The sequence below is a fragment of the Opisthocomus hoazin genome, chromosome 9, assembly GCF_030867145.1.
Source record: "Opisthocomus hoazin isolate bOpiHoa1 chromosome 9, bOpiHoa1.hap1, whole genome shotgun sequence".
Classification (NCBI taxonomy): Eukaryota; Metazoa; Chordata; class Aves; order Opisthocomiformes; family Opisthocomidae; genus Opisthocomus; species Opisthocomus hoazin.
In genome coordinates, this window is record NC_134422.1 from 15,981,771 (window position 1) to 16,009,678 (window position 27,908).

The 27,908-nt window shown below is 40.9% G+C and overlaps 1 protein-coding gene across 2 annotated transcripts in view; it reads left to right on the plus strand.

Annotated features, from left to right (window-relative positions):
* CNTNAP5 (contactin associated protein family member 5) overlaps positions 1-27,908 on the plus strand; it is a 349,771-nt gene that overhangs the window by 264,095 nt on the left and 57,768 nt on the right. For both annotated transcript variants that reach the window (XM_075430021.1, XM_075430019.1), the window contains exons 15-19: positions 1,873-2,000; positions 2,172-2,342; positions 4,417-4,635; positions 13,436-13,675; positions 15,212-15,436. In XM_075430021.1, the coding sequence (XP_075286136.1) occupies positions 1,873-2,000; positions 2,172-2,342; positions 4,417-4,635; positions 13,436-13,675; positions 15,212-15,436 (983 nt within the window). The remainder of the gene's footprint in view (positions 1-1,872; positions 2,001-2,171; positions 2,343-4,416; positions 4,636-13,435; positions 13,676-15,211; positions 15,437-27,908) is intronic.

Here is a 27,908-nt window from a genome sequence, read left to right on the forward strand (position 1 = left end):
CTTTTGATTCATACATGGTATTTTTCCTTCTGAGTCTGTATTGAAGGCATTACTCTGCCTCGTACCTGGGAATTTCATCTTGCTGCACTTCGTCTGTAATTATCTGCATGTCAGACACCCACTGAAGCAAGAAAAAACTGTTAGGGTCGGAGAGGGTGCCTCTACTGTTCCCCTTGGAATTATGAGACAATTAACTCTGCTGCATGCAATTAGAGACAATGAAAAATAAATGAAATGTATGCAGTCTTTATCAAAAAGATCAAAATACCCCTTCTATTTTTTCTAACATTAATCAGTATAGAGCACTTAGCCAAACAAACATCCAAGGTGGTGTGTCAGTGCACAGCTGCAGTGTTCATCCCGATTATTTCTTTGCTGAAGTCCTGTGTCCTTTCCCACAGCTGCAACTATCATGAGAGGTACGTTTGTGGAAGGTGGTATTATAAGGAGCATATAGGTAGTCTGGGATCCTGCCTGGGATGTCAGACTCTTTGGCAGTGATGTCACTCACCATTTCCTGAGGCTTTGTGTCATACTTGTTTGAAAGAGCAGTGGGTGTAGATCTGGGATTATTGGCATTTTGGATCAGGTCGGTGTTGCCATCCCCACGTGCAGCATATAGTCTTTCACCTCTGAGCAGGCAGGTGAGTTGAGTTCAGACCCTGCATGCAGGTTGCTGGGCCATGCAGAAGTAGGGCTCCTTTTCTCTAAAACTATTGAGATTCAGCTCCATGAAGGGTGCTTTGCCAGGCTTCTGTTCCCAGATGCACAGCAGACCTCGACCCTGAGAAAAAGAGCTAGGAGAAGAAAAATCTCGTCGCTGTGGAGATAAGATATGGTAACACTCACCTCTCTACAATCAGTCGACAGAGAAATGCCTCAAGCGGGCAGTTTGGCTCTAGTAAGGTCAGGGTTGGATGCCTGAGGGACTGAGTTCTGTTCCTAAGTACAGTGGGAGGAATGCACATCTGTATACCCTGCCAGAGTCGAAGCCGCTGAATCAGCTTAGGGACCAGAGGGCTGCCATGAAATGCTGCGCTGCATTCTGGGGGCAACAATTTAACCAGCAGACTCAGAGTAAAAACAAATGAATGATCCTTTAGGAATCAATCTTTCTTTTCTCTTCCTTTCTAGCAGCCATGTGTAAGTTAGTCACAGCTGAAGAATAAGCCCAGCTGATGCAAACAAGAGACTGTCATTTGATGATGTAGTAAATCAGCCTTCATCATTTCAATCGCTGAACCAAAACTTCCATAGGCGCGTAATGCAGAGGGCTGATTCAGTGCCAAGTCCCTCTGCCAGTTCAGCCATCTCCACAGTGTGCTGAGTCAGTGGTGCACCAGCCATCTTGAAGCTGGGTCTGGCTGCCTCATGCTAACGGCATGCTGGATCGGGTATTGCCTGTCCTCTTCCTGCTCGGATCAAGTATAAAGCCAGCAGAAATGCCATTATCTGTCTCCAGCTAGCTTAACAGAAATGCAAGCTTGGGCTTACACCTGACCCACATCAAATTCGTCCTGCTGAGAAAACCCAGTAGAGCCCAGATTACATTAATGCCCACTGGGCAGAATGGCAGCACTCCACCTCAGCTTCACAATCATTGTGCACAACTGAAATGTAGTGACAGTCCATACCAGACAGCATCATATATCCAAATACAGTGTCTTCAGGGGTCGGTATTATGTTTGAGCAGAGAGCACACACATGCACATATGTATCTTGAGCAGTGTGTACCAATCACAAGTCTAGGTAATTCTGCAAAAGAGCTTTCATCTTTAAGTAGGCATCTTTCAAATACTGCCTTGCATAAGGAATGCTGGGGATTTTGTCTGTGGTTAATCTGTCTCTTTCTGTTTGTTTATTATAATCCAGGACAAATGATACTGGCCTCCTTGCTTTCAAAGACCATTTGCCTGTAACTCAGATAGTGATCACTGACACAAACAGATCAAATTCTGAGGCTGCTTGGAAAATTGGCCCTTTGCGTTGCTATGGAGACAGTGAGTACTAGCTCTTCTCAATTTCCATAGGTACAGAATGTTCCCTCTTTCTTTTGTTGCTTTATTTTTTTAAAAAAAATGTATTTATCTGATGAGAGGTGGCTTTCCACGTGCAGCTTGCAGCTGCTGTCCTGTGCCAATTAACTATAGAGAAGGGGGTTGTGTTTGCAGGGCAGTTCTGGAACGCCGCTTCCTTCAACACGGAGGCCTCCTACCTGCACTTCCCCACCTTCCATGCCGAGGTCAGTGCGGACATCTCCTTCTTCTTCAAAACTACCGCTGTCTCCGGGGTGTTCTTGGAAAACCTTGGGATTAAAGACTTCATACGAGTTGAAATAAGCTGTAAGTTTCACTGTCTAGAAATCATGGTGTATTTGGCTAATTTGGCAGGTGTAGGGAAGTGGAAGGACATATTTTCTTCTGTTTTGGGATTTTTAGTGGTGCCTCAAGAGGATAAGATGGAGTCATAAAGACTCATTAATCTAGACTTATCTATCTCTTCTGTCAGAGTTTCCCTGTATAGCCTTGGTCATGACACTTAATCTTGTTATGGCTAGGTTTATCTTTCTTAAACACACAGGTGACTGAATTTACTGTTTCAATACTTTTTCTTTAGAGAAAGAAAAATATACCTGTGGACTGTAATTTTAGTTGAAAAATGAAAAATTTAATACAATCACTCTGATGGTTACTTTTATTTCTATATTGGCAATATACCCAGTCTGGTGCAGCCCTAGTGTTTCAGAGGAACCCAGTGTCTGTGGTACAGCTGCAAGGTGGGAGTCTATGAAGGAAAGGATGCTAATGCAAGATAAGTCAGTCACAGTTGTAATGGGCTTTAGAATACTTCAAAACCTACTAAGCGACTGCAGTACAACTGCTATTCCCTGTATGAAGGAGAGTAGCAAGGAACTTAATTAGTGAGGTTTTGTTTCACTTCAGTTCTGATGACTTCAAATATTTGTCAGTGACAAAAAGGTACCATGGCTTTCACATGAAATGTGACTTCTGCATTCCAAATTCTGTCAGGCTTAGGAAAAACAAACTGCTATACGTTTTATAATATGCTTATAATAACCCCAACGTAAAAATTAATAAAACAGGGCCCCAAGGCCTTTCGATTCATTAAACCAATGGTACATGTCATGGTGCATTATCACAAGGTAATGAGGTATGATTTACTGTTAATTGCACATCAAAGTCCAATTTGGTTGTACTTCACTGTATACATTTCATTCTCAGGGATATAGAAGTATAAATGTCATTTTTGTATCATATGTAACAAATACTGCAAACAACCAGGAGGATTGTTTAATGAAAGCTTTTGTGTGTGTGTGTTAAATCTGTACTCCCAGAGAAATGAGTTATTTAAAAGTTTGAGGAAAGTCTGGTCTTTTAAACTTAGGCTTCTCATTAGTAGTTTGGTGCTGTGTTTCTTGCTGCCAGATGGAATTTGCAGCCTAAAGGCCTTGTATCAAGGAAGCTCCACAAACCAGCTGCTTCGAAGGGAAACGGTCTTTTAGCAGATGCAGGGGCTCAGAATAGATCTTTGTCTATCCCTGTGGAGTGTTTCCTATCTTAACTATCTAAGAAGCAGCTTCCAAAACCAGACCTATCCAGTTTGTTGGGCTTGAAATAACAGGTGTTTATGAATTTTCAATCCACAGCCTTCTGGTTGTGTGATCTGTGGACCTGGTCTTGGTCTTTCTGGTATATTTAGCATTTTAGGAAGAGGAAAAATAATCAGTGTTAAAATGTTCTGGCCCCTGTCAGGCTTCCAGCAGAGCAAGATGGACTCCTTTATATGGCTGTTGTTTTTCAATTATCATCCTGTTTCTAGGAGCTGTACTATCTCTGGACATGTGTTACATATGCCCCTTTAGTTTAGGATCACCAATGAACTAGTTTTGCTCACCTGTTTTTCCTTGCTTCCCATGTCAGGCTTCTTTAGGCAAACAAATGCTAGTAGGATTCTCTCCTACCATTTGCAGCCAAATTCTGTAATTGTTAAGTACATGCATTTTGAAAGATTTAGTTAGAAAGAGCTCCTTCATCCTTTCCCCTATCTTAGCATTATTTCTCCAAAATCTTCTGCTACCGTTGTGTGACTTTTGTACAGCATTTGGCACTTTTACTTCAAAAAGAGAATAAACTACTATTTCTAGAGCACTGTAATTGTTATAGGAAAAAGATGGGTACCCGCAGCCAAGCATAATCACAGCAGAGATCAAACAGTGAGGGTGCAGGCTTAGATTTATGTGTAAGCTGCTGTGTAGGAGATGGGAGGTAAATGATGCTGTACTATTTGCTGACATAAAAGTTAATGGACCCTGTATTGATGTAAGATTTCTTGATGTCAAAACCACGATTTCATTCAGACCTTCACTTCCTCTTCACATCTGTTTATCTATTCCAGCACCCAAAGAGATCACCTTCTCCATAGATGTTGGGAATGGCCCCACAGAGGCCGCTGTGCAGTCTCCCACACCCCTAAATGACAACCAGTGGCACTACGTCCGAGCGGAGAGGAACCTCAAGCAAACCTCTCTCCAGGTGGACAGCCTCCCCAAGAAGGTCCTGGAGGCACCTGCTGAGGGCCACTTCCGCTTGCAGCTCAACAGCCAATTATTTGTAGGTAGGGACCATTTAAGGGTTTCTGTAGAGATGTACAGTATTTCTGTGTTCATACCTTGGTAACTCTGTTGTTTCACCATTGAGCTTGGATGTGGTGACCTAATTCTGCTTTCTCCCACTTCTGCACAGGCAACAGAACATATACCCAAACTACTGCCTTTATGCTCAAAGCACTTACTGTAGTTTAACCATTCTATAATAGATGGTATTTTTAGGGTCTAAGATTACTTGAAACCTATTTATTGCCAAAGAATTTGTAGTATATCTTCCTGTGCAGCACTGTCTGTGTAGTTTGCTGCAGGAAATGTGATCTGTCTTTTTAGATGCAATGTAAAAGGCACAAATTCTTCCTGTAAGTTTCTGGGGCAAATCCCGACAACAGCATAGTCTTAAAGTCTGTTCCTTCAAGCATGCTTGCCAAAACCCTTATTTGGCCATCGAGTGCTGTATGAGAGGACTATGAACACAGTCAAAGCACAAGCACCTATTTTAACTGAAGGTAATCTTTCAAAGGGGAAAAAAACCATCTGTTTGCATATATTTTGTTTCCCTACCTTCCCTGAAAATGAAACCTAGATTGGGTCCGGCTTGTTTTTGATAATATAATCAGGGATTACAAAGGGACTTCTCCCTTTCCTAGATTCATACAGTGTCTTTCTGCGTAATCCGTTCAATGGTGGCATGGGTTGTAACCTGCTTCTCATTCAGGACCGCTCAGGTAACTACTGATTCTGTCTTTAAAATGGATTCTCTTACCTAGCTGAAATTCTATAGCAAACCTCAATCTATCAATTCATTTTCATAAAGTTTACCTATGTATCCACACCCTCTGATTTAAGAAGATTTGGGGGTATTTATATGAGCTTTTTATAGCATATGTCTGCAGTAATTACTGGGGTCTGAATGTAAGAGATGAATCTGCTAATAAATAGATACAGCTGCACCATTGGCCAGGAGTCCCTCCCATGTAGCTGATGATTTGTAACTAAAATGATCTCTGATAGACTCCACCTGAGGAAAGTTCATTGAAGAAGTCACAGAAGGGAGGCTTAAGACTGTCACAGTGCAAAGTTTCTGTTTTCTGGTTTGAAGCATGCTGCTAATCACTTGTTTCTCAAATGCTGAGATGATCCTAAGAACATGTTCTACAGGAGGCCAGGACTGAAGGCAGTAGGGTTGGGCTGCTAGACACCTTAGAAACCTCAGAGAAATCTAGCCGAGATACTGTTTCCACTTAGAAAGCTTAGAAAATTTAAAGGCTGGATAGAATTTTGCAAGTTTTTGGGTCTTTTTAAAGGAGTAAAAATAAAGCATTTATCATAAGTCATCCATCAGATACATCATATATATCAGCTGCTTACCGTTTCATATCTGAAAAATAGTATCTGCCTGTAAGCTCGCTTCTCTGCCCCAGCAAAATAAACAGGTTACCTGAATGAACTTCGTGGTGGTTTTAAAGTGACATAATCAATGAATTGCATCATGGAAATCCATGGTATTTAAGGACCTCAACAGACAAATGTGCCAACAGGAGCCCTTGTCAGCAAAGACAAATGCAAAGCCCTGCACTTGGGGCAGAAAAGTATCATGCATCTGTATGGGCTGGGAACTGAGTGGATGGATAGCAACTGTGCAGAAAAGGTCCAGTTGCTCTTCATGGAGAAGTGAATCTCTACCTCATTTGAATGTAGCCATGCTTTGAGGAACAGGTTGGACCAGTTGATCTCCAGCTGCGACTTCCAACCTAAATTTTTCCCTGATTGTACTTAATATTTACAGTAAACTCTGGGATGTAGTAACTATCTCAGCCAAGAGGTGAAAAGTTCTTACTGTGCAGTAAATCGATTGCATTCAGTTGTCCATCATACTTTTACTGATCCCTAAACAAAAGGGACAGAAACCCTAATGTTTTTAGAAGTGCTATTTTGGCCCTTAGCTCTACCATATTGAAGGCCAAAACTGTCCGTGACTTCCTGAGTTTTCCTAAGAACAGTCAGAAAAGATGGAAACATGAGCAGCCTCCTGATCCTGACAGTGTTTGTCCCTGGGTGTTCCAGGGAAAGGTGACTGAAGTCCAACAATACATAGATGTGGCGTGATTTGTCTCTACTGAAGGTCTCATTCCAATCTCTAATAGGAAGCAACTGATTTAATATCTCAACCATGCAGAAGGAATTTTATCCCATCTGAAAAATGAATGCATAACCAACATTGTAAAAAGGAAAGAAGCATCAGCACATGATTTTACTCCCTACTCCCCCTGTAATCCATAACACACGTGTTTCTGCAGCATTCTGCATACTGCCAGTGATAAAGGAAGTTCCATAATTAGTATGCATGTTCTTAATTTATAATCTATATAACTGACATGATTTGTTATTTTAAAAATGTTCCAAATATTTTTGATTGAATCTCCTTATTCCATTCCATTTAAACATGGAACTTTGTTTCCACACTGGAGGTAGCTGGTCATTAAGATATAACCTTTTTTTTTCTCTTGTTTCTTCTCCAGAATCAATTCAAATTTTGTATATCTCATAAATAAGGCTCAGTGTCAAAATTTAATTTAGTTTATTTATCTTCTGGAAAGATTTATTGATTCTTTGGGATGAAGGAACTATATTAGTATCATGTAGCATTATGATGATGATTGAATGGAGATCCACTGCAGCTTTCAAACTACGATTATTTTCCTGTTGCTTCAGAGACATCAGCCTATATGCAGTGTATGTGAGGCAGTTTTCTGTCTTCTCCTTTTAGGCAGTTATATACAATAGATCACACATATAAAATAAGTCTGGACATTTGTAAAATTTGACTTCAGGGCGGTTGGCATACAACATAATTTTAAAGGAGTTCTGCTAATTTGGACCAAATAATTCCGTGTCAACTGTTTTTGCCTGTTCTATGAATCAGTTATTTACTTCTGGTTTGGCTGGATTTTTCTTTCTTAACCCAAAAATCAGATATATTTGAGACTGTATGTAATAGAATAATATGGCTCTTGGGTTTTTATGTTAATTTGTTGGTTTTTTTTAAAAGTTTGTCTGTCAAATAGATTTTTTATTTTGTATGATTTATAGTAAAGAAAGTTGAATGGAAGCCTTCTCCAGCAATGTTAACAAAACAGCCAGTTGCAGGCAGTCATGGAGCTGTATTTTGTTTACTTGTGATCCGGCGATACGGACGTGTCGTGAGGAAGTTAATCAGCCTTTAAATACTTCGGAGGGGTGGGAGTTAAGAGGGCCTGACTTTTATCTTCAGATTGACTGACTGAGATATTTTAGGAGATTTAGGCTTTTAATGAAGATTTGCCAATGACTAAGCAGAGAGAAGGATTTCTTTCTTATATGTGTAGGTTCTTTTATGTCCAGTAAGGGATGAATTCACACTTCAGTCTTCCTGAGTGGAGTCCTTGATGCTCTTTCTCTCTTATTTACGCTGCTGCCAGTTTTCTTGAAACATGAGTGAACGTAATATTGTCTCTCTTAAATTTCGGAAAGAAATTTAAAAAAAATGTATTCAGAGATAAAAAAATACGACATGTGTGAGCAAATATTCTCTTCCATAAGAAACTGAACACTGATTGTGAACTAATGCACAGCTGTGTCCTGAAGATTGTGAAAAATCTGAACATGAGTTGTCTCAGAGGGATACTAACTGATAGATAATGACAGTGAGTTTGGTCTTTGGATGTCATGGTTGCTCATTCCAGCAGAGAAATCCAGATGTTCAGAGTGTAGCAGAACCTGGGAGTCTCACCATGACTTACATTGTCCCTGTGCTAGTTTTGAGTTGTGTATGTTCTTGAACTTAAGCTGCCTGGGTCATTCCTGGGGTGAAAATCAATTAGCAATTTGCTCTGTGTACTTAGGTTGTAACCATGGGTGTGTTCAATGTTCTTAAACTGCATTTCTATGGAGTATCTCTGAATGTGAGGCGTATCTTCCTGGGCTTGAACTCACATTACATTACTTGGATTAAAAGTATTACCTGCGAGAAAGCTTCTTCACTCACATCTGGCATTGACAAGTATAAAGTTGCCATCATTCATTATCTGCACACTAATGCACCCAAAAATACTGCTATTTTAGAGCTGGTACAGCATCGCAGATAGAGAAGTTCACACGAGTTTTACATAACCTGGAGAGATGCACTCACATAGTGATTTCTGTTTACCCCAAAGTCTCTTTTATACATCAATATTGTATAAAAGGAATTGATAGAGCTGAGAATAAGACCCTTCTTCCCATATGCTCATACTATTCATTCTATTCACAGAAATGCTAGAATTTGGGTGTCATTTCTTTGCTTACCCAGCTGTTCTCCACTCGGTTCTGCCCTGCTACCTTTTGTTGCACTGTTTTGCGTTTGATTCAGTGGTCTTGGCTGTTCTTACATCTTGCTGACATGATGTCTGCCCTGCACATCTGTCTTTGGGGGAGCAGAACCTAAGCATTTGCTCTGGCCAGCGTGCCACTTAGCATGTGTAAGAAAGTGTCATTGCCTGATGTTCCCAGGATTCCACTGCAGTGATGACTTCTACACATGCTGTTCAAAATAAACCATAGAAAATGGCTACATTCTTATTGGATCTGCCTGGAGATAAAACCAAAAGGAGGGGAGTCGAAATGAAGGCGTTCAAATCTAATCCCCCTCCTTTTATCTCCTTATCCATAGCAATACAATGTGATAGGATTTGAATTTGCAGTTCTTGTTTTATCCATCACTTCCTATGAATATCTGACTGTCCATTTATGGTTGCTTGTGGGAACGTATAACTTGAGACAGAACAGCGCTGTCTCATGACCCTAAAGGATCAGCGCATCCTGAGCCTCCCTTCTCTGTTCTCATGAGATAAGCTGTTTTCACACATCCAGCTGCAAAAGATCCTGGAAAACAGCAACTGTGACTGGCATTCGCAAAGCCACGAACCCAAAGCTGACTGGCTCTAGCAACTATTGTATTAGTACATAAGGTATTCACTTGAGCAATAAAGGGATTCTGATCGAGCAAAAGGTGGGGATCCGTGAAATCATTCACCACAGTTTCGCTTGGTTATGGAGAAACAGTTCTGCATAGTTGGTAAGAGACAAAAGTGTAGATTAAGTAATGTTTGTGTGATTGTGTTGTGTTAAATGTGCAATTGACTCACAGGGCAATTACGTATTTATCAATGTAGTACCAGCAAGAGTTTTTCTACAGCTGCACTTGTTGCAGTAACTTAGAATAACGACGGAAAGTCTGCTCAAGTCCAACACTGGCACACACAGGGTATGTGGCAGGCTTATGAGATAGCTTTCTCGGTGTGCAAAATGGAAGGAAGAAATTACTTTTCATTTCCAGTACACTCAAAATCAGACAGGCTTGGATTTTAAAGCAGCCTAAAGGAGTTAGAAAACCATTTCTCGCTTTCTTTTAGTGGGTCTTGGGTACCTAGCTGCTTTAGGCTGCTTTATGATTCTCCGCCACAGCATGGATATCCTTGCACCTGGCTAGATTTCATCTGTTAATTTAAAAAAAATACAGTAGAAGGAGCAAAACCCTAACAAATGTACAGGCTAGATAATATCAACTGCATCAAACTGCCCAGCACCAGGCTGCTTCGGCACATTACTTGATCTGAAGGGACATGCAAAAATCATTCCTTTCAATGGACAGTTACTTTCAGCATTAAAAATGAGTGACATCCTTTTGGATAGTGCAGCTGTCTCCACGTATATCCCTGTGGTCCTGGAGGAGGTGAGTCATCATCTCCTCTCATGGTGTAGTGGGAGATGAAACTGTCTTACCTAGTGTAGAAGGCATGACCATAACATTCCAGTTTGGGGAGGGCAGGGCAAAGCCAGCCTTTGAGAACAGGTTTTGCACTCAAACTGGTAACACCAGAGAAGCAAAATACAAATCCTAAGAAGTTAATTTCATGCATAAAGCCTTGATCAAGAAGTTTTAGTGCTATTCATTTGGTATGTTAAGGAGACCAGCAAAGTTAAGTGCATGGGTTCCTGGTTTTGTCTTGGGAGCAAGGGACTGAGGAATCCTTGGGTGAATCTCCTCTACCTGTTGTAGGCAGTCCAAATGCAACACACCCCAGAGAGAGTCAACATCTGAGAAACTTTCTTGGGAGCCAGAGAAAAGGAAAGAGAGAAAAAGAAGAGGCATGCTTTGTTTACTGTTGTTATTTTTAAAGGAATCTGTAGGCACTTTGGGATATTCTGGAGGCCAGGAGGACATGTTAATGCTTAACTCCTTGAGTATCCTGACCGCTTTGTACAGCTTTCAGTTTGAGACTAACAAGTGTGACTTCGATGTCTTCTGAGGAATACCACAGCAAGTTCTCCTACTCCTGACTACTAATAATTGTGATGCGTATACTCCCATGCCCTTTCCTCTTCTTCAGTTACATAAAGCAAGAGTGCTCCTAATGCTTCTTCACGCTGCTTCAGCCTCCGTAATCCAGTTCTTACCAACAAAAAGTCCTTTGCTTTTTAAAGCACATCCTCGATTCATTCAGAGATTGTTATTTAGCCAATTGTGTCACCAAGCTACACTGTGACTGCTCAGTTGTAAGCTTCTTGCTCTCTCCACTCAGATTCCCTCTTCCTCACCCCAAGGCTGCTCATAAAATTCAGCTGCATAAACACCTTGCTGAAAACAGCATGGCTCATTTGACTGTTACCTCCGCTCAGCAAAGAACACTCTTAACCTTGGTGTTTATGGTCCTGAGGCTTATCCTAAGATCTGTTTTCCTGAACAAAACATTTATGTCGCATCCAGGCAATGTCCAGTCCAACAGGCCTGTTAGAGTAGGAAGAATCTGCAAAGCCTAGTTTGGGGAAGAGTTTTGTTTGTTTGTTTTCAGTTTTTCTCTGCTTCACAGGAATGCATCTGAAGATTAGGACTAGTCAATTGAAGAAAACTGCCCAAATGCCCAAATAATAAAGAGATTTGCTTAACCAATACTGTTTGGATCTAGGATCATATAGATGGTCTTTGTTAAGCCCTATACTCTCCAGACATTAGAAGAAGGGAAAAGTGAGAAACTTACTTTACAGGACTTTCCAGGGTGCTTTAGAAAGCCGTAAGGATATAGATAGTGCAATAAACATAACATCTGTGGAATAGTTAGCCATAGTTTGCGCTCATTCTTTGAATGTTACAGCTGGATTTTGTGTATGTGCGGTGAGAAGAGGCAAGGAAGCTGTCATTTATCCTTGTATTATTTGTGGTTACCCCCACGCAAAAGAAAACAGAGTAACCAATACCCTTAAAGAGAGAAATCACATTTCTACTTATTTCAACGTTACCGAAAACTCTGTATGGTATGCTAGGGTTTGGAATAAAATCTTCAAAGAAAAGGATTGTGTGTGCACAGTGCAGCAGATGCAGAAGGCCTAATAATTGTGCTCAGAAGGCCTTTCAAATAAGTGAGCTAACATTTGCTCACCTGAAAAGAATAGCTGGCTAAAGAAACGCCTTGTTTCTCTGAGCAAGGCATCATAAAATTAGCCTGAAATAAACTTGTCTCACATATACTATGTATAATTCAATTATTCTAATTCAAATCCAGTATTTCTGCTGTTACTGTACCAGAAAAAAAAATATGCTAGAATGGCATAACAGAACAATAGGGTTTTGGTGAGATTGCTTTCCAGACCATTACTTCTCTTAGTTTGCAGAAGTCTTGCTTTAATTAAACAATTTATGTAAAAACAGGTACTCTTCTGCGAGGATTTATCAAGATATATAATCCCTTATCTCCTGCAATTTGACATAGAACCAACTTCTACAGAAGAATAACTTGGAAAGATAACTTCTTTTATGCTGCTTTTGCAGGAGAATCACTAATGAAGCTCACATTTCAGAGCTTACAAATGCTGATAACTCCTGAACCAGAATGAGATTTCTTAGCAACAATCAAAATTGTGGTATCTTCAAAAGCAAAACATTGGCAACTGCCAAACACTGCCTACAATAAGAAAAACGGTGATATTTTCTCAGAGTAGTCTAACAATCATCATTATTATCATTCTCAGAGACAACCTCTTACGGAAGAAATGTCTCATTGTAACACTTAGCAATTTCATTGGGCAGATAAGAAGCTAGTTAGCTTCAGGAGACAGAACTGCCCACTTGCATAGATCCATACAGCTCTGGTCTTCAGGAAGAAATGTAATTATGTTTAACAATTGTAATAAATGACACATCTGTGACCTGAACTCATGTTTCTTGCCGACAACAACCATTCACATGCAACATCAAGTTGGGCAGTCATGCATAAATTCTGACTCAAGTCATTTCCCTTCAGCCAGCAGGCCTGGTGCTGAATGTGATTCATCCCTGCTATCTAGACTCATCAGCATGTGTTACTCACCTGCTGTTGGGATTAAGGTGTTATTTATACTCTGTACTATGGAACAAATAGGGAAAAAAAAGTGTTTTAGGTTTGGATATCTCATGTATTAGGTGATATGCAGAAGTACGATAAAGAAGCTAATCTTTTTCCCAAATGAATTTGCGGTTTAAATGCCAGACAGGACAGTAGATAAGGCAGGAAGAGAAGAATTACAACAAGAAAGTGTCATATACAGCTTTTTAGTAATTTCGTAAAGATAAATAGAGACCTTTAGTTTCCGTGGCTGTCCATCTCTCATCTTTTGCCACTGTATGCATTGATATATAGTAGATAATATTTTTTAAGATTCATGGACTCGTATTTGTACTTCTGAATTGCACTTCAGGGCTTTGATTACTGTGCAGACTCACCAAGGAATGCATGTCCATTTTCCTCTCTTTTTCAGGGGGAACAGCTTCCAGACAAAAGGGTTTTTTGGGATGCATTCGATCTCTGCATTTAAATGGACAGAAACTTGACCTTGAAGAGAGAGCTAAAATGACACCTGGTGTTAAACCTGGATGTCCAGGACATTGCAGCAGTTATGGTAACCTGTGTCATAATGGAGGAAAATGTGTGGAGAAGTATAATGGTTACTCCTGTGATTGTACCAACTCAGCCTATGAAGGACCCTTCTGCAAGGACGGTAGGCAGCGTGCTTTGATCCTAAGTCTTTTGTGGTCTCCGAATTACAGCACAGTGTCACCCACGTCAGCTTGGTGTCCCCCATGTTACAAGAAGAAGTTCTAATATCATCTATCCCTTCAACATTACTAAGTGTTTATCTTAAGCAGGCTATAACTCCTCCTTTTGTCGACCTCAGTGGTGACCTCAGAAATTAAAATGGTGTTAATTGTACTATTAAAGTTCCCAAACATATCTCACTATGATTCCTGTATTTGACTGCATATAGCTTGGCCCAGACATTAACAAGTAGGGCTGAAACTTTTCACAACAGTTGTCTGCCCATGTCTGAATGTTTAGTTTGCTTGTTTTGAAACCTCATCCAGCTTTGTCCATGTTAACAAAATCTTGAGAGCTTTTCTTTACTGAGTTTTCGAGCAAAGGTGTGACAAAAAGAGGTAGTCTTTGTATGGTTTTTTGCCATTCCTGTGACAACCCATCCAAACATTAAGAGAGTTTAAAAATAAGCGTGAAGCGTTCAAGAGAAAACTGACTTGCATGGTTCGGTCTCTGGTGAATGTGCCCTCACTGAACCTTTGTAGTAGCTTGTAGGAGATGTTGCCAACACCAGAAAAGGGAGCAGGGCAAATAAAGAACACCCAATTTGGGTAGCATGCTCTTTGGGAGAGGAAGGAACTAGCAAAACTCATCTCAGAAACATGACAGGTTTACTAGGTGAGCCGCATCATCTGCTGGTGTAAATCAGCTTAGTTGTGCTGCAGTCCACGGAACTATGCTTGCTTACATGAGCTGAGGATTTAGCACCGATGCCACAAGAGGAGGCGTGTCAAATAACCACATAGTGTCCTGCTAGGAGATGCTGCTTAGAGGTGGAGGTGCTTTGCTGGAGAAAGTACTTGGAGTCAGTCTGTAGCTGAAGATATCACTATCCTGACTTTACTGTGCTTCACATTAGAAAACACTGCCATTATCACATCTGTGTATTTCATGGCCAGACTGTGCTGTGTTTATTGAAAACACAAACATGAGTTCTCGGGATATTAGCATGCACCAGTGGATGTTTCTCTTCTTTCGGAGCTACCAAAGACAGCTTCCCTTACTGGCTGCCTTTGGGTCAATGTGTTGCTTTAATAATGAGTTTGTTTAAAAAGGAGACTGGAAAGGACAAATATACTGTCCTCACTGTGGGGCTAAGACAGAGAATACTGACTTATATGTCAACTGTCAGAAGATGGTGAACCGACCATTTATTTGGCTGACACGTTTTGGCCTGTTCCATCTTGTGGAGCTCTGATTCCAGCTCCAAAATAGTTGAATTTAGAGGCCTGTCTCCATACGCTATCCTTCTCTGTGCCAGACAAATAGAATGTAAGGAAGGACACACTGCTTGCCCAAATTAAGGAAGGGTGATGTCAGCTGGGTCAGGGGCATTTTGCAGTATTCTGCTTCTGAAGCAGTCAGCTTATGTCCATGCCTGTCTAGGGGATCTGAAAACGCAGTATCTGAAATTATTCCCTTGGTTTATATATGCTTTCAGAGGTTTCTGCATTATTTGAAGCCAGCACTTCCATTACCTATATTTTTCAAGAACCTTATCCTGTCACAAAAAATGCAAGCACCTCAAGCTCTGCCATTTATGCGGATGCTGTCATGTCCAAGGAAAATATTGCATTTAGCTTTCTCACGGCACATGCTCCAAGCCTTCTGCTGTACATCAACACCTGCTTTCATGAATATTTGGCTGTGATTCTCTCCAAGAATGGTAAGTACTCTTGATTTGCTACAAAACGCAGACCAGTGTCACTGTGTTTTTTGTGAGAATAATACAGAATTCTGCACTGATTTAAGTTCATTTCTGTCTCTGCAACTTTATCAACTTCATGGTATTCAGTTCATGCAAATGGCCATCACTCTTGTTTATGTCCCTTTATTTGGCATTCAGTGCTACACTTGCATATTCAGTCTTTGAATTATCATGTTGTTGGGGCTTAAAATGTGCTTTGACTTTCATTTGGCAAGACTGTACAATAGCAATTCCTTGCTATTTATTCCACACCGAGATCCATTAGGCCTCCAAGATAAGGGAATGAGAAATGCCATGAATGTACAAGAACACTTGGTGCAGAAATATATTATCATTTTATCTTTTCTATTCTGTCTTGGCACACGTATTGCTTTTCACTTGGTTGTTTCAATGGAATATGACCAGAACGTCTGATTATTGAAGCCAGAAAGTGTCAAAGTTCTCTAGGTTCTGACTAATCACTGACCAAAACATGAGGTATAAATCCATTTTCTATGAAAAGGTACATGGTGTGGGGACTTTTTGAAAACATGTAAACATTTTAGGGGCATAGGCCCTGTGTCTTCTCAGTAAGACTCAGGCTCCTGAGTCCTTGCAGTGCTTCCAGAAAACTCACTCCAGACAAACATGGTCCTAGACAAGTGGGGATGTTTGAATTATTCAAGAGTTATCAGGCACTGGAGCACTAGAAGTGATGAGTAAGCATACTGGTGAGTCACCAGCCTGTGGCAGAACGATAGAAAGTTAAGGCTATGTGGTTGAATATGTGCATTTGACCGAATGACCCAGACCACTCTGAAGCCTTGGAAATTCCAAAATAACTAAGCTTTGAAGTACCATAAAATGAAACTTTAAGGGAAAAAACAAGGCTTTCATTCTCTATATGGGCTTTGCAGTAGTGTAGCTCCTAAGCTATGTCATGGGGTTAGCATTTGGGCTGGCATGGGATGAATATCCAAATCCCTGGGAGGGGTCGCTAGGACAGTATCAGCCTGGACCAGTCTCCCCTAAGTGAAGTTGCAGTGGGACGGTGGGACTACTGAGGAAACCCTCTCTCCTCTCCTGTACAGTCCCAGATTTCCATCTCTGAGTTGCTCTCAGAGGCAAGTGTTTATGATTTTCAGATGTATGAATATTGCAGTGCATAGCTTCAGGGTGGCAGAGGTTATCTCCTGCTAAGGTGAAATCTTGGAATCTGCTTCTCAGTTACACTCAGGTCCCTTCATGCCACTCAGGCAATCAAAAATGGCCCTGAAGTGAATGAAAATGAATGATCCATTCAAATCACCTTTACTGCTGCCAGAGTAGTGTAAAATGACCTTAGAAACATGAGTCAATCAACTTTTATTAGTGAAATACAACCATAAGCAAGCTATAAATGTGAACTTCTGGAAGGAGGAACTCTACTTGTGGTTGGGGAAGGGGTTGGGATCAGGACACCAGGATCTCTTGTAGCAGCTCAGCAGGAGCAGAAGCTTTGCATTTCAGCGCTGCACCATCTGCAGGTCTCCGTTTTGGTTCAGATGGAGATAGGGACTCTCAGTGCTTCTGGAAATTATGTGGAGCAGCTCTTAGCACATTCAGGCCATTTAAACAATGGTGCTTTCCTCAGATCTGTACCTCTGTTGACTCACTTGTAAAATGAAGATAACAGTAGTTTAGAGGGCTGGTGAGATGTCAGGCTCCAAAACTTCAGACTACAAAATTTAGCACTATATTCAAAGATTTATTAAGATAAGTAACTGACCTTGGTTGACTCCTGAAAGTCTCTTTCAGAGTTACTCTGTGCATGCTTCTGTGTCATGCTTTGAAGACAGTCATTTCAGTCATGTCACAGAATCACGGAATGTTAGGGGTTGGAAGGGACCTCTGGAGATCATCTGGTGGGTCACCTACAGCAGGCTGCACAGGACCGCGTCCAGGCAGGTTTTCAATATCTCCAGAGAAGCAGACTCCACAAACCCTCTGGGCAGCCTGTTCCAGTGCTCCGTCACCCTCAGAGTGAAGAAGTTCTTCCTCATGTTCAGATGGAACTTCCTATGCTTCAGTTTGTGCCCATTGCCCCTTGTCCTGTCGCTGGGCACCACTGAAAAGAGTTTGGCCTCATCCTCTTGACACCCGCCCTTGAGATATTTGTAAGCATTTATGAGGTCCCCTCTCAGCCTTCTCCAGGCTAAACAAGCCCAGCTCCCTCAGCCTCTCCTCGTAGGAGAGATGCTCCAGTCTCCTCACCATCCTCGTAGCCCTCCGCTGGACTCTCTCCAGTAGCTCTTCATCTTTCTTGAACTGGGGAGCCCAGAACTGGACACAGTACTCTAGATGGGGCCTCACTAGGGCAGTGAGGAGGGGAAGGAGAACCTCTCTCGACCTACTGGCCACACTCCTCTTAATGCACCCCAGGATCCCATTGGCCTTCTTGGCAACCAGGGCACACTGCTGGCTCGTGGTCGACTTGCCATCCACCAGCACTCCCAGGTCCCTCTCCACAGAGCTGCTCTCCAGCAGGGTCCACCCCCAGCCTGTACTGGTGCATGGGGTTGTTCCTCCCCAGGTGCAGGACCCTGCACTTGCCCTTGTTGATGTCTATTCTCTGCCTTTTGTCCCAAATGTAATAATTTTTTAAATCTCATATCCACTTATTTTTTAGTCTTGTTGGAATTGAAGTTATTCCAATGAAAATAATGTTAGATATGTTACTCTTTCTTCCTCCAAGAGGTTTATGCTTGCCATAAAGTTACTGGACTATGAATAACAATGTCCTTTGTAGCATTAAAAATTAGTGTGATTCCTTCTCGCTTATTGGCACATTTTCAAGGAATCTTGCTGAGTCTGATAGCATATAGAAGGATCTTAGCAGGTCACTGCTAGATAAATGATTGGGTAAATAAAGGTTAGGCTCCTGATGAAATGGGAATGGGCATTCTCATTTAAGAGGTGAGCAGTAATATTCTTTGCCATAAGCCCAAGACCCTTTCCACTTGTTAAGAAACGATATTGGAATAGTCTATGTATACTTTGATACTTAACCTTTTGTAAGTATTTTTCAAGCTACTACTCATTTATTTAGTTATTCCTGTGTTCTATTATCCACAAAATAACTAGGCAAATTATTAGTTAATAAAAGTGAGAAGAATGTTTCTGATAATTCAGACTTCCTGTGTTAAATATTTAACATGAAGTGAAAATGTCTGCAAGGCTTATTCATAGACTTTATTAAAAGGGGCTTATTTGAAAGTGAACTTGTATAGGCAGCTATTGTCTAATCTATGCAGGTGTGAATTGTTTCCTGTAAAACCAATTGATTTCAGTAAAATTAATAAATAATCGCATTTAATCCCAACACACTTCACACTATCAGTTTGTAAAGAAGGTCATATCATTAGAAGATACAGTATGTATTCATTGAGACACTAGAATTGTGATAGTAAAATAATTCCTTTAGAGTTACCAAACAGGCCAGTGCCAGGTCTGGGAAATGAAATAAAATCTTCTCCCACCCACTCGTGGCATCACCCACCCGGATCAATGCTGCCCACACAGAAAGCTCTTCCAGCGTTTGGAGCCTTAGAGAACAGGTGGTTCATGAAGCGAGTAAAGTTGTGACAGATGTTGGGTACCACCATATGTCAACATAGAAGCTACCATTCTAGACATATACAGATGACATCCTTCTATAAAATGAGACGCTCAGTAGTGCCTAGCAGCTAATATTTCTAGAAACAGTTCCCACCCAAAGAATTTATCTATACCACAAGGTTGTTCTTACCTCTGATCAATTGGCTTCTGTCTTGGTCGCTTACGGGGGCGTTTTTGAAAGCTGATGTTTTTAGAGATGACTTAGAGATTCTTTCTGCCATTAGTTAATAGTTGTGCTTCTAAATGATACATGTGCCTTTGAAAATTGTATGCAATAACTTAGCATTGTCCTCTCCACCCAACTTACATATCGTACACATATATACAGTTGTCTATGTATTGTATATAGAAGGGTATGTATACACGTATATAGATGGGTATCTTTGTGTGTATATAGATGGGTATGTATGTAAAGCTCATATCCAAAAGATTAGCAGTACTGTAATAATTGGCAGTGCATTTTTAATATCAGTGCTGTAAAAATTTTGGATTATAGTGCCCGTTACCAAGCTGCAGAAAATGGGTAAACACCTCTAATTAGCCTTTTCAGTGTGTCAGTCCACAGAAGTTATTCACATCATGGGAAGCTACTGCCAAGAAAAAACATTATTTTTTCTTTCCCAGGCTGAGTTTTCACTGTACATTTTTGCATTTACGTGATTTCACCAAGTTACCAGTACCTTAGTATTATTATTTTGCCTTGATCCCTAAAGACAGTAATTGAAGGGGGAGTAGAAATGTTAAGAAAGAAACTGTTAGTACTTCTCCTTTCTCCATTCTTCCTTTCCCCCTCACAGTAATCAAATGTGATATGAATATGATGAAGTATGTTGTCTATAAAATATTTTCAGAAGTCTTTTATTCTCAGTGTTTTCTCCATGGAAACAATATGATTCCTCATCTAGAAAAACAGCAGATAGCCAGCATCAAAGAAAAGAGATAGACTCTCAGACTATCCTAGAGATGGAAAATTTGCCTGTATTTATTATCTGTTCTTAATTTCTTTTGGAAAGCAAGACTCTGAAACTGCATAGGAAAGATTAAACACAAGGGAAAAGGCACAGTTAAAAACAAAAGTACAAATGAAAAAGCTTGAGTGATTCTTCTGTTATATCTCTGATACTCAGAATATAGTAGCAGGGTCTAAATCATCTCTACTGTTCTTTATTAGAAGGTCTTGAAATGAGCTGGTATTTGAAGTAAATAGGAAAAGAAACCAAAACCTGTAATGGAGGTGAGCTGAATTAACACTCTGGAAAAAAGAAGCAGTCATCAGTGAGAAGCTACTGATTTATTTTTTTTTTTAATAAACTAGAAATCTACTGTAATCTCCTCCTGTCTCCAAGTCAGAAGCAGCCTTTCTGTTGAAGGCATGTAAATTCTTCTAGTTGTTTTTGCCTTGCAAGTCTGTTGAGGTCCATCTCCAACAACTTTTCTCAAGCAAAAACAAAGCTTCTGTCATTCAGTGGTAAAGAAAGGCAAAAAAACTAGTTCAGTCTTTGAGGCAAAAAATCTTTTGATTCTGTTCACACTGTGCACTCTGGAGTTCAATGGGGCAAAGCTAAAATAATTATAAAAAAATTAGGACTTGCTGAAAAACTGGGGTGGGTTTTAGCGGTGATTTTTCTGGTTCTTTTGCTTTACTGCCTTGCAGGTTTTAGTTTTGGGGTGCGAGCACCACAGAACATAACTAACTGCTTAACTAACCCTCTAGGCTATGCTATTGCTAGTGCAATTGTCTTATGAGAACACCTTCTGGCTTACAGACTGTCAACACCAATTGAAGAACCTCCACAATTTATGTGACTGAAGTGGAAAATGGTGCCAAGGTTCAGGTAGTTATTTTTAACAGATCAGGAGCATGAACGTGAGTCATGTTGGGAAGTGTGGGAGACAGCTTTGTTGAGGAGACTGGTATTCAAGCAACTGTCTGTGAGTGACTGAGAATTGTTCCTGGTCTAGCTCTGGTTCACAGCCATTAAATGATTTCATATGGCAGATAGGACTATATATCTTCTAAATACAATTTCAAGCAATTGTTGTAGTTGACTCTGAAATCTTATGTTATTTACTGAGGGGCTGGTGAGAGTTTGATCAGGAAGAAATTTTCCCCAGTTGCCTATAAATGGGAGGCTGGCTGTGGCACCATGAGCAGAAAGGGTTGGGGATGGCAGGAGATCTCCCCGTCTGTTTCTTCATGTAAATAAAGAAACTCCAGTGGTTAGAAACATCTCTGGTCCCTCAGATGATTCCCTGCTGTAAGCACGCTTCACAGAAAACAGGATGCTGATTGGAGTTTTCAGTTGAAATCCAGCACTAAAGTCTTTGAAGGAAGAGGCAGACTTGGCACCCAAAACCATTTTTTTTGTTTGTTTTAGCGTATGGCACTCTAAATCTCTAAGTACGCAAAACTAACTTAAAAGGAGAAGCAGACATAACATTCAGCCAATGACTCTGGCAGATTTCTTTATCTGCTTTCCAAGAGGAGAGAAGTGAAAGATCTGTCTCATTAGCTGAATTCATGGACGTGTTTGTACTCACAAAGATCATTTTGCCATACTGAAGGGTCAAGAGATGTTCTGGAGGCCCACAAGGGAAAAACAAGGGAACTGTAGTTGGATTACATTGAGCAGAAAAGGCTGAGCATGCAGTTAATAATTGATCTGTGCTCTACATATATACACACTGACTTTGAACTTACTGGTATCTGGCATAAAACCCCAGACCACTGGCTGCAGATAATTAGCTAGGAAGAAAACATACATTCCAGTTTGTTTGGAGAAGGTCTTTATTGCTTGCAGGAGGTGTTTATTTCCTAGAAGACTTAAGTTCGTAGCTCACATTTTGTAGTTGAGAAGTCATTTTTACTGTTGGATTTCCGTGGAGCTGTCCTGAAAGTGATGGGGAGGATGACAGAGGGACTCAAGCTCCTATGTTTAAATGGATGCTTCAGATATGTATACGCTCTTCAATAATTCTGGAATGAGAGTCTTTTCAGAACCCACTTTACCAAAACCTTTAGGATTGATAATAGTAATTTTTCTGTTATTCTTAAGTTGTGGATTATCTGTGTTGTGGACGTAGAGAGCTGTGCAGTGAGAGATGTAGTCCAGCAGAACTGCTGGCTCAAGTACTACCTTGGAGCACTGTAGGTGTTTCCACACAACACAGAGCCCAAGATAATAATACTGGGAAGAGCCAGCTGGGGTCCAAGCAAACCTCCTTCTTTATCATGCTTGTAGTATCCCTGTTAGCCTGTGAATTTTTCCGGTAACATATCAGTTATGCTGGCTGAATAATGAAAAGGTGACTTCATACTTCTTGACTGATGAAATTGGGTGTTTATGCCACACTGGCCTTCAGGAATCCCAGGTTGAGACCAAGGAGAAAAGTCTGGAGTAAAGAATATGTATACTTGATGGAAGAGGATCAGATCAGGGAATGCTTAACAAACTGGGCTTACGTAAATCCATGGGCCTTGGTAGGATGCACCTACTAGTGATGAGAGCTGGCAGATGTCATTGCAAGGCCACTCAAGAGGTAGTGGGCACGAACAAAATCACATAGGTTTCATCTGAACATCAGGAACTCTTTTTTACTGTGGGGGTGACTGAGCACTGACACATCTTACCTAGAGAATTGTGGAGTCTCCATCCTTGGAGTTCTTCAGAAGCTTTCTGCACATGGCCCTGGACAACTGCTCTAAGTGTCCCTGCTTGAGCAGGCTGGGTTGGACTACGTGACCTCCAGCAGTCCCTTCTAACCTCAACCATTTGATGATTCTGTGAAAGATTGCAGAAGTATGCATTTGAAGGTAAAATAGAGAAAGTATATGTGTATAACCACGTATCTTGCAACAGAAAAATCATCACAGTGCTACCATTATAAGGTTCTTGTACTAGGGTTGTTACGAAGTAAATGTTTCATCCTTCCTCTAATTTTCTCCATTAGATGGCTTAAGAACACGAGTCAGTTCTTTATATCCCTACAGCTGTGGCTTGTTATGAAACTCAAATATTTCTCTTGAGTTTGCTAAAATCAGGAGAAGGTCACTGGTTAAAGGATCCAACTTCTCCAGTCACAGGGCTGGCACAACCTATGAAATAGGCAGTGCTTAGATGGACTTGCTGGTCAGAGGAGCAGAACATTTCTGAGATTCATGGCAAGCCAGGCTGTGCCTATAGAGCTCAACACAAACAAGGATCATTAACCTCAGCAAGCTGCTAATCCACAAAGTTCTGTGCTGTCTTTATCATGAATTAAGAAAGAAAAGGAGGTTTGAGAAGACAGGCATGTGATTATTTTTGTCTAGTTTTATTTAAAAGATTATTGCTCGCTTTCCTGCTCCACAGACATCATGTAGTGTTCAAATTGATTGTTTTGTCTTTTCTGTTCAGACCATCTTTTTCCATGTTATCATTGCTGAACATCATGGTTATTTGTTAGGTCAGCATGAAACAAGCCCTTGGTTGAACAGGTATCTGTACTGCCAGAACTGAAAAAGGAATGGTTCAAAGATATAAGGAAAATGGAAACTACGAGCCAGGATCTCAGTGAGGGCAGGTTGGTATGAATTCCTCAGGGTATCACAACAGAGGATCTCAGTCTTTTTTGCCTGCAAGCTGTTTGCACAGTGTTAGTGATGATGCATAATTTGAAAAGCCAGGTTGAACTTTTGGAGTAAAATTTGTAGGACGGTACTTTTTATTTCGTTCAGTGGGTGAAGCTCTTCCTGCCAGCCTGGCTGCTATGCTAGTCTTAAATGAAAAGTACAGTGTGAGATGAAAGCCTGGCAAGATTCTTCTGCATATAAAACTGAGTAAACCACAGAGCCTACTGAATGTCTGACCGTGAGAAGACTAATGACAATCAGTGTGTGTTTAAAGACAGGGAGCGAAAACTGAGCATCAGATCCAACAGTATCATATGGATAGCTTTTGTTAATGAAGGGTCTTAAAGTGACTTTAAAATTCCGAAGAATGTGTAGAAAAGGCACAGGTTAAAATTTACCAGAATAAATCTCACCATCAAAAAGCGGGTGATTGCAGGGAGATTTAACTGCATCTGATGCCCTCAGCTCTTTCCTTCATCTTTACATCCAGTCACCTTCAGGGAAAAAAGATAATTAATGTAGCATTACTTTGTAAAAGAAACAGCAATGAGTTCCTTCACCAAAATGAAGTATCTAGGAATGAAGAGATAATGATAATGACTAATAGTATTTTTAAAATTGCTGCTCACCCAGAGGTTTCATATCATTTTCCAAAGGATGTTAACGTTCATCTGTCTTACCAATGGATGAACTGTGACAAAAAAAAAGGAAGACAACTTGTCAGCAGTCATCAAGCTGGTAGATCCCAAATTGTGCAGTACTCTGTCCCTTGCCTCCAGGCTACATAAATACACCACTGTGTATGCTTGCCCATAAGCTAAACTGGACAGGCAGCATTTAGTATTATCCCACACCCATGGGTTAGCCCTATTCCCATTTTAGGCCCAGCCACATCAGCATGGACATGGGCTGTGTTGTTTGGACGAGTGTTCCCCTGTAAATCACTGGAATAATCTCTGTGCTTAAGCCACTCAGTATGTGCGTGATGAGCTCTATGACTGTGGTCCTCTGGGTCATCTTTTAGACTTGCAATATTTTCTAGTTTTGGAGCAAGAAGCATCTGCCAGTTCCTTTTCAATTGCTGGTCAGCCTGTGTTAAGCCAACTGGCGGCTAGTGGAAATGAGATGTCTACGAAGGTTAAACACATTTGTCAGTCATGTAAGAGAACTAGCTACATTTCTTGATGTTGAAGTGACATTCTCAATCTGACTCCAGCTGCCTAGAAGGATTGCAAAGTAAACTGAGGTTGTGGGCCTCCAGATAGGCTCCTTTAGATGCTTTTGGGGGTGGAAATGCAATATGAAAGTGTTTTTTTTAATATAAGATGACCTGAATATGATCCTTAAGTCCTGAATGTCTCAAGCTTTGAGTGGGAGGCGTTCAAATAAGCACCTAATTTTTTCACTAACATGAGAGATTACAAAAAATTGGGGCATGGATTTTTTTTTTTAAAACCTGTGAAACAGTGTCATCTAAGCAAATGCAATAGCTGAGTAATCATATCAGCAAACATGTTCAACAGTTTCGCTTCTTTGTTTTCTCCATGCAAAACAAATAGCAAGAGTCACCTCCTACAGATTTGCAAGTATTTTCTTAGTTAAACACCACTGGACGCTGAAGAGATGGGCCCTGTTCTTTCAAATCACCAGCGGCACTTCCACTGAAGAGTAAATTTACTGAGTAAATATCCCTGGGGAGAAGCTGCTAATTAAGGAGCAGGTTTCTTAGCCAGCTGCTCCTAACCGAGAAAACAGTGGTTCATTTTTAAATATCTAGGCTATGAAGAGGGACACTGTCACTCTGAAGCTGTGTGAGTTGCCAGAGAGATATTTCGTGGTAGAGACGACTAAAAACTGTCATGCGCTGTTCTGCAATCAGGAATGAACAAACATTGCCACCTTACAAGCTGCAAATGTTTTTCTCGGCTAAAAACTTGATGGGTTTTTTTTTTTTTTCACAACAGCAACTTCAGTAGCCTCACTAATATATTCCACCCTTTGTTTAATTGGTGCCTTCCTTAATTACTTTGTCTTTTAGCTATAGCTCAGGAGAATACTGAGGATGGATGCCGTGGTGTAGTTAACATCTTACAGTCTGATGAGGGTGACTGGCGGTGCGAGACAGCTGTGAGAGGTTCTGTTGGTCCTGAAGTCCTTTGTTTCTGGGTGCCTCTGGGGCAATGGGACTTGCAGGGGTAGTCCAAATCCCTTTTCCTGATGAGTGTTTCATTGTTTTATACATACACTTTTCTCCCAAATCAAAGTTGTCAGTTGCCCTGATTTAAATGATTTTTACTGACGTTACGTGATGGTGATAAAGTTGTACGTTTTATGTGTGCCACCCAAATGTGCTCCCTGAACTAACCTCAGCTTCTCCGAGCAGCGCAAGATGTCTTGCCAGCCACTCCAGCCAGTTTAAGTCATTAGAAAGTGCTACTGAAGTTGGCGAAGATGTTCATTTCAATCAGGGCTTATTTAAAACCTGTGTCTGTAAACCAAGGTTCTGCAGAGTAGTCTCAGGCTCCAAGTGCATGTCATTCCTTTCCTTGCTGTTTGGTACTTCAAGACTAAATGGCACAAGACCTGTGGTCATGGTGATATGTGTGACAAGGACCTTGATGGATTTATAGACTAAATTCCTGGTATCCAGTTTTTTGTTTTCTGCAGAGCTGCTTTAACCTTTTTGCCAAATATCTAGCACTGGGTGAGATTTTTCAAGCCAGGAAGTCTTTTCCTGAGCTAGAACACTCTCTGTAACATTTTCCCATGCTCCCTTTTCCAGCCAATGATTTAAAAATTGCTAGTTGATTTTCAACACAAGCTTTGGCAGTCCAGAATGAATGTAGTTCAGTTAGTGGGCATAGGCCACAAAGCCACCAGATGTTTCTGACATTCCACTTGTACTGCTGTAGAAACAGGCAAAAGAAAGACAAGTCTCCTGTTGACATGTTCAGACAGCAAAGGTTTTGGACACAGAACATGTAACATCATCGCCAAGGTGTTTCTTTACACTGTGATGTTTGGGGATATTTTTTTCTTCTTCAGGCTGAACACTTTGAATTATCTACCCAGTTTAATGTCCTTATTACGACTAGACTTAAGAGCAGCTACTACATCTTTCTGGTCCTCAACAAAAAGATAGAAGCAATTTGAAGGCTCCATGCTATTCCTGTAGCTGTCTGGAGGCTGGTCATGCTGACACTGATCATTAATGTACTGCTAGCAAGTGCTAACCCTGGCCTCCACCACCACTGAAAGAGTGTTCTGGGAGTGTTTTGTTCCGGAAAAGTCATGCCCAACCTAGTCACCAGCATGGGATGGCATAAATACTGCCCTGTGGTCTCTGTTTCCCAGAACTTCCCTCTGCACGAGGGTACCCCCAGGAATCCTGTTAAAATGGCTCTGTAGCTCTTTGATATCACCAGAGAGATGTCATTCAGCCCTACAGTCATGGATTGTACTACTGCAGATTGAAGACCACAGTGATGTGTAGCAAACCAGCTTTGATACTGGTAGTGGTCTCATCACAGCAGCATTGCAGCCCACGTGGACTCATTTCCTCCCGAAGCGGTGAAAAGAGTCCACGCTGTGCTCTGCAATACTGTGGCTAAACTATGCCTGCTCCCTTCTTGGGCTGTTATGGAGTTGGCACAGCGTATCTCCGTGCTGATCCACAGTCTGCAGAATTCGAGGATGAAAGGGATGACTATAATAATCAAATGTGAATCTACTCTTACTAGAAACTACTGGGGCAATATGCCCAATAAAATTTTCCAGCCCAAGGCCAAAAACATGATACCTCTCTCTTTTCTTCCCTCCCTCTTTTATGGACTTAATAGAAATTGCCTCCATCAATTCCACATACGTTAGAGAAGGAAGAAAACACAACAGGCAGTGCATTGCTTGAGCATTATGGCACTCCAGGTGTGCATGCTCAGACATGGGGAGCTGAAAAGAGGATGACAGGCATGACTGCAACAAGACTGCCAGAAATTACACTGCTCATGATTAGTGTGAATTCCTATTGTGAGTCAAAAATGATGCAAAATAGAGAATAGGGAGAATAGAGGTGGTGTATGCATAAATTTGTATTTGCATTTAGTGATACTGGGCTGATGTGATGGAGAAAGTCAGTGGACCAGATAATCAAAATTCAGAGGACAAAAAAATTTCTTAATAATA